At 26.4% G+C, this 16,966-nt stretch overlaps 1 protein-coding gene across 1 annotated transcript; it reads left to right on the top strand.

The window, feature by feature from the left end:
• Positions 1–4,987: 4,987 nt before the first annotated feature.
• Positions 4,988–10,782, top strand: LOC133812990 (membrane protein of ER body-like protein). The gene is made up of 5 exons (XM_062246842.1): positions 4,988–5,060; positions 5,219–5,611; positions 7,215–7,409; positions 7,933–7,994; positions 10,300–10,782. Exons 1-5 carry the CDS (start codon positions 4,988–4,990, stop codon positions 10,780–10,782), a joined length of 1,206 nt encoding a protein of 401 aa, XP_062102826.1.
• Positions 10,783–16,966: the final 6,184 nt, after the last annotated feature.

Genomic DNA, 16,966 nt, shown 5'->3' with positions numbered 1-16,966 from the left:
GATATTATTCTAATAAGTGAGTTTAAGTTTAATTAAATTTTATTTAAGTTAAAAAATGTATAATTTTATTATTTTTAAATAATTATCATTGTAAAATATCTCAAAAATATCATATTTTAATTTGTTTAATTATTTATTATCTTAAAATAATTATCATTCTAAAATAACTGAAAAATATTATATTTTAATTTGTTTAATTATTTATTATTTTAAAATAATTATCATTGTAAAATATCTCAAAAATATCTTATTTTAATTTTATTAATTATTTATTTTATTTTATTTAAATTTAAGTGTTTACAAACTACCGTTAAATATAAGAATATTTTGTTAAAATTAACATTAAAAAAATAAAAAAAAACGTTAAAACCAATAATTTCCGTTATCTACACACTTATTATATAGAAGAGAAATGAAACAAAATTTAGCTTATTCCCCATCTTTATTTTCCTCCTCCCAACTCGCAATTTCAATTTTTCCTCATCTCTTAGTTTGCAGCATTTTCAAAATAGAAACAAAATTTAAACAACGAAATACAATTTAGGGTATAACATTTTAAAGTATATAAAGAATATTGGTATTCTGGTAAGAAAAATATTAAATGGTATTTTTGCAATTATTTTATAAAAATTGTTTTGGAAATTAAATGGTATATGGATTTTTTTACCATTTAATTTTTGGGAATTTTTAAAAAATATAGTGTTGACGCCGTTTTTCGTCAACAGATAAAAGAAGAGAGCACGTAAACAATTAAAGACAATGGCCAAAAGAAACAAACGAATCAAACACACGGTTTTTTACGTGGTTCAGCAGTTAAATCTGCCTAGTCCACGAGTCTCTGTTATTAATCTCAAGATTATCTCTGGACAATTCTTTAGCATGAATTCTCCAGAGTTTTCTCTCAAGGATCAGAATTTCGGTCATTTACAATGGTGCATGGCTTCTCTATTTATAGAGAATGATGCAGAATACTATCCCACATATTTTGGGTAGTTACTCTTTTGTGAATAAAAATAAATGGCTTTAAATGCCAATAATCAGATATAAAAGGAAACGTCCCCCAAAGATCAGGGGGCGTATAACTGAATAAATAATATCCCACAATTCTTGGGGATTTACATCAATTAATGAGGGTTACATCTCATAGTTATAATACTTGTAGATATTCAAGGTGGTTATAACGTATCTTCAAGGCTCCAGCATTTCAGGTTTCATGTCATTGTGCGAGCCACTGACATCTCCCGAGCTAACGTTGCTTTCGAGATGGGATATCGAGCTCAAGACCCATGCTCCGAAGTTCCTGAAGATGAAGGTGTTCTCGGAGCTACCTTTCGAGATCGAGATCATTTCGAGATCACCGCATTCGAGATCATATATCATACTTTGCAGGCTCGACTTACAATCCTAGATCACTCTAATCCTCACGAGACCATTTGTTGCGAACTGAGCTTTCGAGGTCATATTTACTATGGCTCGAAATCTGGGTATAACATATAGCTTTTATGCTATTACTGTACAAAAATATGAGAATTATATTTTTCTAAATTTGTATCGGAAAATTTATTAAAGAAAAAACAAAGTATGAGAAACGCAATCGCTAACTAACGAAATATGAGAAACTAAACCCATAAAAGTAAATTTTTTAAGAAAAAGCCATATTTTTACAAACTTTATTAAAAAACTCATATAAAATGTAATTTCATCGTAATTTTTTTATACGAATTTTGAATTTTTATTATTTTTCAGCCTTTAATTTTAATTTCTTAAATATGTGACTTTTTATTTCCCATATAAATAGTTAAGTTTATAGTTTTTTTTTACATTTAAATTGTATTATTATTTTTTAATGGTGTTTTGAAAAATCTATATTAATTATTGATTTTTAAAAGCTAATTTTCTTAAAGTTATATTTATGGTAATGCATTTTCATATATTAAGATTTAAAATCCTATATTTTTAAAAAGATTCCAAAATTGTTTGGTAGTGTAACAAACCGGACAAGGGCCGGTAAAATTGATAGAAATTTTTTCATAAATATGGTTTTTTAGTCATTAATATGCAAAAATATGGTAATTAAACTTTTTTTGGTTTGTATGGACAAATTTAATTAAAAAAAATATGGCATAATAATGATTTTTTACAAAAATATGGCATAATAATAATTTTTTTACAAAAATATGGGGAAAAAATCACATAAAAGGGAATAAAAGTTTTAAAAAGTCATAAAATAATACTTGTAAAAAAAAAAAGCATATTTTTGAAAATTTTATTAAAAAACCCATATAAAATATAATTTTCACAAATTGATATCTCCCCATTTTTGGGCCAACCCAACAAACCATCTGTGTAAATAACAACCAAGTACAGCCCAATTTACTAATTTCTGGATTGGGCCTCGGAAATAATGACAACATATATTTTGTAATTTACTAATTCCTCAAAAAAAAAAAACAAGTATACTAGAAATGTGTTCTCGAAAAAGAATTAAAAAACTAGAAATTTATGATAATATGATTTCAATTTACATATATCAAAATGTGTTGACCATAATAGTTTATATAAAAAAAAAAACATATATAAACAAAGTTTGGTTAACTTGCATTTGTTTTGACAAACATTTGTTTATTTTTTGCCCAAGCACAATGATTTATTTATTATTCAATCTTTACATCGTGGATGATAGCTTGGACAGCCTGGACTGAGATTTGGCAGCAAAAACGACATCAATATATTTTTTTTTTTTGGGGAAAATTAACAGTTTAACCCTTGTATTTTTTTAAATACACGTTTGTCTCTTATATTTTGTTCAGATCATGTGTTTTACAAAATTGATCAAAACAGTATTTATACTAAATTTTGGTCAAAAAATTATTCAAATATAATATTTCATTCTCAGCTCCTCAACTACTTTATTCGCTTCTCTGAACTCATTGCATCACTAATGACTCGATAATTGATTTTATAATTAAAAATATATTAACCAAAATTGAGTGTAGGACACTATTTTAATCAATTTTGTAAAACATAAAATCTAAATCATCATTTAACAAAATACAAAAATCAATCGCGTATTCGAAAAAAATACACGAGCCAAAACAATATTTGCCGATATATTTGTATTTGGTCATGTGGTTTAATAGATTTATAGTAAAGTTGGTCCATGCCCAACCCAAGTACCATATCACTAAATTTGTTTTTTAGTTCATTAAATAAAGAGTAGTTGGCATTGACTTTCTCCACGCTTTAAGGAGTATTTAAATATGCGAAACGACATCACCACTTGTTATCAGCTTTGACATTTACTCAATAAACGACATCACTCTTAAATTATGTCTTTCTTTTATTCAAGTTTTGAGTCATGTGATTCCAGACATGTGAACCCAACGACCAAATCTCAATTATGATATTTATTTCATTAAACAAAGAGAAATGTCACTGACAAGGTTAATTTAAAATTATACATATTTATATATATATGGAGGACAATTTTTTTTTATAGGGGTTTCATTTTAAGCCTTATTGGTAGGACTTTCAGTGTTTCTCGACCCGTGAACAGTTTTCGGCGCGACTTTTTTTTATGACCATGTATATTGTAGTTATTTAGAGCATCCTGCAAATTTTCAGAAAATTTCGAATAGTTTACAGTACCGAAAACTAGGTTCAAACATGTTGTTTTCCATGCCCATAAAAAAAATTAGTCACACGTGTAACAACATATTTGATCATAGTTTTCGGTATTGTAAACTATTCAGAATTTTCTGAAAATTTGCAGGATGCTCTAAATAGCTCCAATATATACAGTCATAAAAAAAATCGCACCGAAAACTATTCACGGGTTGTAAACACTGAGAGTCCTACCGACAGGGCTTAAAGTAAAGCTCCTGTACAAAAAATTCTCATATATATATATACTCAATATATATCTGTCATTGTTCAGAAACTCCACATTTTAAGGTCATTATATGACCTCAACTTAGAGTTTTGCATTTAATTTAATCTAAATTGTCATTAACAAATAGTTAATGAATTCCTTCAACTCTCTTATATAATTAGGTTTGAAAAACTCACAATTCACAATCACGTTTCTTCTTTCCACATCATTTACTCCAAAAATTTCCACATATCAAATTATTATATGATTTTGAGCACCATATAACTAACACAAAATACTTGGGTTTATATTTTTTTAGATTTTGTCTTTTGTCTCATTATTTGTTTAGATTTTGTATTTTGATAAATTATTTTTTGAACTATGTATTTTGTAAAATGAATCAAATAGATAAACCCCTAAATTTAAATTTTGATGAAAAAAAAATATATATAATAACATATTTATTAAGTAAAATGATCATGTTTTTATTTTAAATTATTTGTTTGGTAAATTATTTATTATTTTAATTTAAAAAATTTGATCAAAATCAAATTTAAGAGTCTCTTTAAACTATTTTACAAAATAAAGCCTCCAAAAAATTTGTCAAAATAATAAAGTGTTCAAAAATGTATAAACTCACAATTGTCGACTTCAATTAAAATTAAGAAATATTACAACACATTATCGGCTGGAACTAAAAAAAAATTATCCCCAACCTTTAATAATTAATTTAAAAATAGGGTTGTAAAATATATTTTATTTTCCAACTTTCTAAACTCAATTTAGTATAAAGAAGTCGAAGTTCTACACGTAGATTATTGACTTAAGTAATTTATTTCATCAAAGTCTTTGTGATATGGGTTTCTTTTTTTAATAATCGAATATTTGTGTTCAAAAAATCAAGCCTAACACATGTGCAATCGATCATTTTATTAAAAAATTATTCTCTAAATAAATATGCACTAATCAATCAAATTATGAGGAGATGATAGAGCTACCTACCTTTGCAAGAAAATTTTATTTAAGCGAGGTTTTGCATAGAGAGAAAACCTAAGGAGAAAAGTGTTGTCTCTCTCACTCAACTTCAATCTATTCTTCTTCTTTTTTTCACCAAAAATGGAAGCAGTGAGGCTGTTGAACAAGGTCTCCACGGATGTTGAGAAATACGAGAGAACGCCACATAATTACGGTAATAGTTCTTTCTTTTTCACATATTTACCGAGTTAGATTTTATCCTGTTCGAAGATGAATTCTTTTCTACTTAACAATCATTCGATCAAAATTATAAGTACATAACAGAATTTGTCACCGAACATATTAATAAGATATGTGTGTGTGTGATTTCAGATACTAAATCCGAAAAAGGGAATGATGGAAGATTGGAAGATGGAAGAGTTGTTGTTATGACCAAGGAAAATGCTTCAGTAGTTCATCAGATATTGGATTTGGAAGCCAATCTAAACCCTAAATTTACACTAAAAAGTGATCCCAGTAGTAGTAGTAGTCATTGCTTAAGGGAGAAAAGTATAGAAGAGTTAAGAGAATTATATCTTGAAAAATTATATAAAGAAAAGCAAGGTCCACATGAGTTTTATTGTCCTAATTGTAAGGTCTGCATCACAAAGGTTTTGGTTAAAGATCAGCCAAAATTTACACCAAATATTCTTGATGAAGATGATGATGATGATCAAATTGGACCAATCAGATGCACCTCATGCTTCAGTTTTCTCATTCCTACAGGTACTGCATATATTGAGCGAAATTTGCGGTAATAATACCTATGTAGTTAGATTTGTTGCACTTAAATGCTTATGTAAAGTTTTTGGCGGCAATAAACCCTAGTATACCCTTAACGGCTGCACCAAAACATTACCGGTAGGCATTATTGCCGCCAAATTTTGTTTACATAAACATTTGAGTACAACAAATCTAACTGTATATGTATTATTAACGTAAATGTCTCATATATTTATATATATATATATATTGATCATTCTTATTCGGATTTATTAATTTTGGACTCTATGCTTTGTCACATTATCTGTTTGGACTCTGTGTTTTGACAAATTACTTTTTAGACCCTATGTTTTATAAAATTGTTCAAATAGAACCCTAAATCCGATTTTGGTCAAAGTTTTCTCAACTAAAATCACAAATAATTCACCAAACTAACACTTCAAAACAAAAATAAAATCATTATGCTTAAAAACCGTATTGTTATATTCAATTTTTTCTTTATTAAAATTGAGTTTAAGAGTCTATTTGAATCATTTTACAAAATACATAATCCAAAATGAATTTTTTAAAACACAAAGTTCAAACAGATAATCGGAAAAAACAGAGAGAAGAAATGCATAAACTCTTCTTATTCAGGTTGATTTGAGATGTGACATTCTTTTACTTGAATATATGTTATAATAATTGAACATATATATTTATATAATTGGTTCATTGTTTATATAGCAGGCTGGTTCTTCTCCAAACTGCAGAGATCACCAGATCCTATCAACCCAGGTAACTCATGAAATAAATTCATTATCTTACAAATACAGAAATTTAGTAGATTATTTTATAATAATTTTAATTCCAATTAGGAAAAAAAAAAGGTCCATTCTTAATTTATTTGAGAAATTATGTTGTCATATTATTTGGATAATAATACGAGTAAGATGGTAGATACACGAAGTTTATAATATTAATATTAATAAGGTCTGAATACACTGAATTCAAATTTTGTCATGTTAGAAAATGAATTCTATTCATTTCAGAGAAGGTCAAATCAATGATTAGAATAATTGAATGATTATTAATTATTGAAAACTCAAGTGCCTCAAACTAAGTTCAAAATACATTAAATCTTAATCTAAGTATATAAACAAATCTCTATAGAATCGAGTCAATATATATCGGAATTTTTTTTATAGAGACTTCACTTTAAATTTTATTGTTGGGGCTCTCAGTGTTTCTCCTCTCGTTAACAGTTTTTGGCGCAATTTTTTTATGACCGTATATATTGTAGCTACTTAGAGCATCCTGCAAATTTTCAGAAAATTCCGAATAGTTTACAGTACCGAAAACTATATTTAAACATGTTGTTTTCCACGTGAATAAAAAAAATTAGTCACCCATGCAATAACATGTTTGAACTTAATTTTCGGTACTATAAACCATTCAGAATATTTTGAAAATTTACAGGATCATAAAAAAAAAATCGCACCGAAAACTGTTCACGGGTCAAGAACACTGAAAGTCCCACCAGTAGGGCTTAAAGTGAAGACCCTATAAGAGAATTCTCGTATATATATATTACACAAAAACTATAATAACGAATGTTGAATCTCAGGAACAGGAACAATAACAGTACCAGAACTACTTCCGGGACCATTAATGGACCCTAGAAGTGGTAGTGGTAGTGGTAGTGAGCATGAGCAAAGGAGTGAGTGGGAAATGATGAAGAGCATTGTTTATGGTGGATTAGCTGAATCAATTACAAGCTTAGGCATTGTTACCTCTGCTGCCAGTGGTGATGCTTCTACATGTAAGTCACTTCTCTAAATTAATTAATTAAATTTTATATATATTAATCTACAGACACTACTGGATTATAATTTTGGATAATTCTGCTGCCACTAGGGCATAGAAAATTATAGTAATTATAACCTAATTTTTTTGTATGATGGTATATATTATAGCTATAACAGACATTTCACAAAATTTCAGAAAATTTTGAATAATTTACCATGACCAAATCAAAGTTCAAACAGACTGTTTTCCACGAGTATAAAAAAGAGTTAGTCACTCGTGCAGTTGACTGATTGAACTCTGATTTGGGCAGTGTAAATTATTTGGAATTTCTTGAAAATTAGTAAGATAACTGCTATAACTATTAATACACGGTGTTGAAAAAAAAATTGAGTTATAATTTTTTCAAAAAGCCACAAATAGAAAACACCCATACGGTGGGGCATTTTGTATGCCCTACCTTTTACTATGTATAAAATAGCTTTAAGAACTTAAAACATTATTATTAGTTTTGAAAATATTTTGGGATTTTTTTGCAGTGAACATTGTAGCTTTGGCATTGGCAAATCTAATAGGCGGATTATTTGTCATTGCTCATAATGTAAGTGATCACATTAATTATTAAATACAAAATTTTTCTAGTGTAAATATGTAGGGGAATTATATTATAGGGGCTTCACTTTAAGCTCTACCGGTGGGGCTCTCAATGTTCTTGACCTGTGAACAGTTTTCAGCGTGATTTTTTATGACCGTATATATTGTAACTATTTAGAGCATCCTGCAAATTTTCAGAAAATTCCGAATAGTTTACAGTACCGAAAACTAAGTTCAAACATGTTGTTGCACGCGTGACTAATTTTTTTTTATGCGCATAAAAAACATGTTTGAACCTGGTTTTCGGTACGGTAAACTATTCGAAATTTTCTGAAAGTTTGGAGGATGCTCTAAATAGCTACAATATACACGGTTATAAAAAAAAACTACACCAAAAACTGTTCACGGATCGAGAAATACTGAGAGCCCCACCAATAGGGCTTAAATTGAAGCCCCTATAAAAAAATTGTCATATATATTATGTTATTTTAGTGCACGTATAATACAGTCGTGGGGTTTAAATAAAAATTTATGTGTTGTGCAACACCACACCCAAGTATTCTATAACAATAATGTCTTCAAGTATTTTATAATGTATTTTTTAATTAATTAGTGTATAAATCCAGATTTCTAAAGGAATAAATTGTTAAATTAAGTGTATATTTATATCGATCTTTGTTTATCTTATGCCATGTTCCTAGATAAAAAAAGTATGTATATACATTCAGAATTTTGTTCAAAATATATATTAATAAAAAAATGTTAAAACATAATTGTATAAATATGTAAATAAATGGCTAAATATAAGTTAAAAAAAATTAGGAGAGGTATTATAGTAAAAATTTATACGAAAAGAACTAAAATGTAAAAAATTATATTAAAAATTTCAAGGAAGGCTGCTGCCCCTTATCCTGTATGCTCGATCTCCCTTTGTACGTGTATATCTATTATATATAAAAAATGTGTAGATAACGGAAATTTTTTGTTTTAACGGTTTTTTATTTTTTTAATATTAACTTTAACGGAATATTCTTATATCTAACAGAATATTTTTATATTTAACGGTAGTTTGTAAACATCTCTTAAACTTAAATAAAATAAAATAATTAATTAAAAAATTTAAGATAAGATATTTTTTAGATATTTTACAATGATAATTATTTAAAAATAATAAATAATTAAACAAATTAAAATATGATATTTTTGAGATATTTTACAATGATAATTATTTAAAAATAATAAATGATTAAATAAAATAAAACATAATATTTTTTAGATATTCTATAACGATAATTATTTTTAAATAATAAAATCATACATTTTATAACTTAAATAAAATTTAATTAAACTTAAACTTACTTATTAGAATAATATCATATTAAATATATAATATAATATAATGTGAATTAGTAACAAATTACTTTTTTTTTTTAAAACTAGCCAGAAACTTAAATTTAAAATACACGTATAATATTTAATATTACATTAAACATATAATATATAATCTCTTGTTGTCACTCCCAAATTCAAAAACTAGAACATAAGCTTAAATAAAAATAAATAAATTATATGATTAAAATGTGATATTTATTTGAAATTTATATGACATTAATATAAATTTAATAAAAATAATTAATAAATTCTATAAATAAAACTAAGCAAACGTGCATGTTGCACGTTGCTTGTATCTAGTATATATATATATATGTTAAATACAAAATTTGGCTTAGTTTTATTTATAAAATTTATTAATTATTTTTATTAAATTTGTATCATTGTTATATAAATTTTAAATAAATAAAAAATAATATATATATAAAAGAATGATATAAACATATTAAAAAAAAAATTAAACCAAAATACTGTTTATAATTTAAAAATATATTTATATATAATATAATATAATAGCATTTTAGATCACAAACTACCATACTTAAGATGCAAAACATTCATAATATTATTTAAATTACGCCTTAATGATTGGAGAATAAATTTGTTTATTCTTAATAAAAAAATAAGTATTATTATAATTTTTTATGTAATTACACTATAAAACCATAAAAAATCATGATATTGAATATTAGATTACACCACACGAGTACATAAATATGTACACTATATTTTTACATACGACATACACTTCTTAATTTTAGTCCTAAATCAAATAAACTTAATTATATATATATATAAAAAAATCATAAATAATATCATTGTATGTGAAAACTCCTTACACAATTTTTATGCATATATCATAACAATTAATATTACATAGTAACTTAACTTTTAGTACTAATTTTTTTTTTCTTTTTTAGCTTTGGGATCTAAAACATGACCATTTAAAAGTCCGTACAAGTGATGATGTCACAGAAGAACAGTCATTGGATTTGGATCGATACGAAGCAATTCTTGGAAAGAGAAGGCATTTTGGGTTTCACACCTTAGTCTCCATATTGTCGTTTCTCGTTTTCGGGTTAGTACCTCCTGTCGTTTACGGCTTCTCGTTCCGTGAGAGAAACGACAAGGATCTCAAACTCGCAGCAGTCGCAGCTGCCTCTCTTCTATGCATCGCTCTACTGTCGTTTGCTAAGGCCTACACCCAAAAGCACTCCAAGTACATCAAAACGGCAACGTATTATGTTGTCGTTGGGTTTGGGGTGTCGGGTGCTTCTTACTTGGCTGGTGTGTTTGTGAACAAGATGATGAAGAGGCTTGGGTGGTTCGAGCCAAGTCCAACTACTTCTGCCATGCCGGTGTATCTTGGTAAAATGAGCATGAGTGCATGGGATTGGGAATAATATCAATACAATGTACTATAAGTAAGAGTTTTGAGATGTGGATTAATACGACCTCTAGGATTAAAAAGATAAAAAAGAAAAAGTAATTGTTATTTTAATGAATTAATAATACGTGTACTAAAATTATGCACCGAAACAATACTCAAATAGTAAGTCACGTTTGAAATAAATGTGATTGGTTAAAAGTCAATTCAGTTGGTGTAATGTTTTGGTGCATAATTTTAGTGCACTTATCATTACTATATTTTAATGTATGTGAGTGTGTGATTAATATGTTGCTGCAAAGCTAGAGAAGTACACTAAATATTCTATGTGTGGTGTGAATGTCGTATACTTTTCTTTTTGTTAATATTAATGCTATAAAATGAGTGTGAGTGCATGGGATTGGGATTGAGATCGAGATCGAGATCGAGATTGAGATTGGGAATAAATTTTTAAATTTTATAGGGGTTATTAGTAATAGCAGTTTATACATTTTTAGATTCTGTGTTTTATTTCATTACTTATTTGGACTCTAAGTTTTGACAAATTATTTTTTTGACATTATATTTTGTAAAATAGTTTAAATAGACATCTAAATTGGATTTTGATAAAGAAAATCTGAATATAACAACACTGTATTAAGTAGAATGATTATGCTTTTGTTCTAAATTGTTAGTTTGGTGAATTATTTGTGATTTTAGCTCAAAAAACTTTGATCAAAATCAGATTTAGAAGTCTATTTGAACCATTTTACAAACAATAGGATCCAAAAAGTAATTTGTCAAAACACAGTGTCCAAATAGGTAATGCGGCCAGCGTCGGCCCTAAGTAGCACAGGGCAATACAAAATATGTTATTTTAAAAAAAAATATATATATATATAAAATGATATTTTTCAAATTTTTTGGAACCATTGTGTATGTGAAAAAATTACATTTTTCAAAAATTTGGGGCCTCATTATGTGGGGGCCCTAGGCACAGGCCTGACTCGCTTGTGCCTAGGGCCGAGCTTGAATGTGGCAAAATATAAGCTCCAGAAAGATATAAACCTGTAAAAATAATTATTACTCCATGACAGAATTTTGAGATGTGAATTAATCTAGCCTATAGTATTAAAAGAAATAATAAAAAAATTGTTACTCTAATATATGTGAATGTGTATGTAACATGTGCGAAGCTAGAAAAGACTAAAAGTACACTAAATGTGACAGTCAGAATCCCGTGATTCGCAGGGGGAAAGACCGGGTAAAAAGTTGTGCAATCCCACATCGCCTGGGAATGTCAAATGTGATGATTCTAAGATTGTGCAAGTATGAGACTACACAGTTGAAGATGACTTAAATTGATTGATGGGTACTACATATGCCAACAAGATGCATCTTTTTTTTCGGTAGCCCATGACTTGAGAACTCCAAAGTTAAGCATGCTTGATCTGGAGTAGTCTCATGATGGGTGACCTCCTGAGAAGTTTTCCCAAGAAACGTGCGAGTGAGGACAAAGCATGCTGCAAAGAATCGTGTTGGTTTGTAGGGCTAGTCGTCATTCCAAGAAGCAACAATAGTGACGTAGGGCGTTACAAATGGTATCAAAGCCTTGAGCCAGCCGAAAGCGTGGCCGACGAGGACGTCGGACCCCTAAGGGAGGGTGATTGTGACAATCAGAATCCCGTGATCCACAGGGGAAAGACCAGGTAAAAAACTGTGCAATCCCACATCACTTGGGGAATGTCGAAGTGTGATGATTCTAAGACTGTGCAAGTGTAAGACTATACAAATGAAGATGGCCTAAATGGATTGATGGGTACTACATATGCCAACAAGATGCACCTTCTTTTTGGTAGCCCATTACTTAAGAACTCCAAAGTTAAGCGTGCTTGATCTATGGTAGTCTCGTGATGGGTGACCTCCTGAGAAGTTTTCCCTAGAAGCGTGCGAGTGAGGACAAAACACGCTGGAAAGACTCGTGTTGGTTTGTAGAGCCAGGAAGCAACCATAGTGAGGTGGGGCGTTACACTAAATAATTTTATGTGTGGTGTGTAGGGTTGTGCAAAAATTTTTGCAACCTGCCCAACCCGAATAACCCGCTCAAACCAACCAGAAAAAACTAACAAAAAATGCAACCTGAAAAACTCCACCTTCATTTCAAATCGCCCAATTAAGGATTTGTCTACTCTTTTTTTAATTTTATATTTATTTAATTATTAATTATACATATATAAAACTAAATTCAAATTAATTTTTTTATGGAAAATTCTATATTTTAAAGTAACAATTATTTTAGTTACTAATACAAACTAAAAATAGAAAAAAATAAAAAAATTAGTGAAAATTTATTTTTTTAGAAAAAAAAAATTAAACCCGCCCAAATCGAGGGTCGGGTTGAACATTAATTTTTTTAAAATTTGGTGGGTTACGAGTTGAAAAGTTCAAATCAAATTATAAGTTTGAGTTTGTTAAAAATCCACCAAACTCGCCCAAACCGACCGATGAACATCCCTACTGGTGTGAATGTCATACTTTTTATTTTTTCCTTTTTTTTAATATATAAAAAAGGGATGGGTGGTGTGAATGTCATACTTTAATTTTTGTTAATATTAATGCTACAAGTTATCATATAATGCCAAAGACTGTTTCAGCTTGCATACTATAAGTGATTGAATAATTTAAAATAGGACTTCATGTAACAGAAACCTCAATGTAACTCATCTTTTCCACTTAGGTCTTTAATATATATTTTTTTTTTGTATTTAAATCTCCAAGTTGCTAGTCTTTTTCACTTTTCCATCTATTTTTTTTTTAATTTAGAATTTTGTGACAAAAATCCCTAACCTATATCTTTTTGTACTTAGACTCCAAATTAGTTTTACAAATTATAAATCCCTTTTTAAATATATATATATTTAGTTAACGAAATTCTAAATCAACACAACATAATATATTCAGGAAACTTTATTAAATATAAAATAATTAAAATAAATTACAAAAATAATATTTGTAAAACAAAATAAATAAGTTTATTTTTTAAAATATTAATCATAATTTTTTTTATAATTTTATGTAATTTTTTATTTATTTAAAGCACCACACAAATAATAAAATCTATATATTTATATATCTATATATATTAGGTGCAAATAAATTCGCCAGATTTTCTTAGTTTTATTTATAAAATTTATTAATTATTTTTATTAAGTTTTTATGATCATTATGTTAATTTAAAATAAATAAATAATGTTATATATAAAAGAATAACATAAACATATTAAAAAAAATTAACCAAAACATTCTTTATGATTTTTATTTAAAAATAATAATATGAACATTTTAGATGAAGAAGAAACTTGCTTATTCTTGACAAAAGATTAATGCTATTTTAATTGCTTATTTATGTAGTTACACAGTTATATTATTTGTACACACACGACACTTACATGTAATGTATTTATAATGTTTGTTTTTATTTAATATGAATATATTTATATAAGTTAGATTAAGTAATAAAAATATAATATATTTTCTTTTTACATATAAATGATAAAAATAACTTGTTTTCTTTTAATAATATTTGAATTATATTAATATAATAATTACGTATCTAGTTTTGTATTAAATATTATTATAATAATGATATTATATAATATTTAAATTTATATTAATATAATTATTAAATATTCATATTAATTAGTTTTAAAATTATATTCTGTTAAATATTTAAAATATTTCGTTAAAATTAACAAAATAAACCGTTAAAATATAAAAATAAAATGTTAGGTCTTAAGAAGAGTACGTGGCATTCAGATTTCTACAATGGACTATTTATTTTCTTTTTTTTTTATCATGCTTTTTCTAATTTATTATTTATCTCCCATATTTACTACTTTTGAAAACATAAATTTCATTAAATATATAATTTATTTAATTTTAAAGAAAAATACAAAAATAAGTGCAACTCACTGTTACCTTATTTTATATTTTATATCTTATTAATTGTCAAATGGGAGTGCTAAGAAGATTTTATATTACACTCTATGTTTAATACAATGACATGTGTCATTTTTCAAAGAGTGTCTATTTTTCCATAATAAATAGTCATAACATTTTAACTTTATTACAACTATATCCACTTCTCTATTTATTTTTTATTTTTCTAAGGTACTTACTTCTATTTCTATATTTCTCTAAAGATAAACAAATAGCATAATAGAAATATGTATAACTATGTGTGTATATATCTTTATTTATATTCATATAAATAAATTTATATTATTGAATTAATAAGTGTACTCATTTTCTTATTGTTATTTCTTTTTTTATTTATTTATATATACATATAAACATTGAGTTTTTTTTAATAAATATATGCATTAAGTTAATAAGGCTCAACCCATATTTTTTTTTTGTTATATGTTATATATATATATATAGTAATTATAAATGAATTTGAGAGCAAATAAAAATAATATGAAATATTTTTAACTTTGAGAAATATAGAAAAAGAAATAAGTTCCTTAAAAAAATTAAAAAAATAAAATAGACACTAGTGCAAAAAAATATGACTATTTATTATAACTAGTTAAAATATTATGACTATTTATTATATAAAAATAAACATTATTTAAAAGATGACACATGTTATTAGATTAAAAGGAGAGTACAAAAAAGAGTGTAATATACCTTAGCACTTTTCTTGTCAAATATTAGAACTTTTTTACATTTACTAGTAATCTACCCAATTTCATATCCTCATTGATTATCAAATATTCTGACATCAATTGTGTTAAATTTTGATAGAAAGTCTTACCTATATTTAAGTACTGGTCCCAATAACTTATATATAACTAATAATGACCAATATTATGAATATGGTTATCTAATAATGGTCAATATTATGAATAATTGACATTATCTTCTAAATATGGTAAGCATACATTCAGTTACCAAATTTCATATGTTCATTGATTGCCAAATATTATAATTTTTAATAATTATTAATCTAAATATGGTTAGCATATATTCAGTTATTCAATTTCATATTATTATTAACTGTCATATATTCTGACATCAATTGTAGCAGACTTTAATATATCATAACACTAAAAATATATAATTATATACATCACCATGTGTGTATTGGGGGGTTTCACATTATGTTTTATGTAAAGCATGTGAGTTCACATTTAATTATATTGAAATATTTATGTAAGCTCATGAATCACACATATTATTATTATTATTATTATTATTATTATTAAGATATAGAACAGTAGTACTCAATGATTAAGTTATGTTAAATTGTTAATATTTACATCAATATGTTATTTTTATGTAAAAAAAATATTATTTTTTTATATTTATATAAATCATACATAAAATTCTCATCCCAATTATGTCAAACAAAATTACTAATAAGTTCTTCACTTTCACATTATCTTTTCCTTAACATTCACAATATCTAATCATATAAATTTAAAATTTTCATATCCCAGTTTAGATTTTTTTTATAAATTAAATAAAATTGAAAAGCCTATTTTTATTTTTTATTTTTTATCATCATGTTGATCTCAATCTCATTATTAGGAATATTGTTAGCAATTGGCTTAGTTGTTTAACAGGTAAGCTTGTGAAATTTATATTAATTAAGTGGGTCAGTTATGACACTTTTCTATGTAACGTGGGTTAAAACGTGATTTTAAATAATAATTAGCTTCACCATAGATTTTAGATAATGTCTAGTGATGTTTAATTTTTTTAATTAACTTTTTAAATTAATTAGTGAATACGTGTTATGCATTAATTAATTAATTAATTGAAAAGCTTATTAGATATGAGTAATAATACCGATTTAAAAGATACGAGATCATTACGTGCAATAGTTTAGTCATGCAGTGACCAAGCCAGCTTTACATTTTTAGGGAGGAAAATGCAATTTATAAATTTTTAAAGGACAAAACTATCATTTTATTTTTTAATGCTATATTTATATTTTGTTAAATTAAATAATAATAAAAACAAAGAGAAAATAAAAATAGTGGGGGATGGGGGCATCTGTTTTTAAAAATATATATATATATATTTAGATTATATGTCTGTTAAATGGTTAAAAATAATTCATTGAATCTGATCAAAATATTTTTATCCACAACTTTATTTACATGATCATCAACTTAAAAAATGTGTGGATCTACAACGGACATCTATATATT

This window comes from Humulus lupulus, chromosome 1 (genome assembly GCF_963169125.1).
Source record: "Humulus lupulus chromosome 1, drHumLupu1.1, whole genome shotgun sequence".
NCBI lineage: Eukaryota > Viridiplantae > Streptophyta > Magnoliopsida > Rosales > Cannabaceae > Humulus > Humulus lupulus.
The sequence above is the reverse complement of the archived record's forward strand: the minus strand, read 5'-3'. Positions and strand labels throughout refer to the sequence as shown.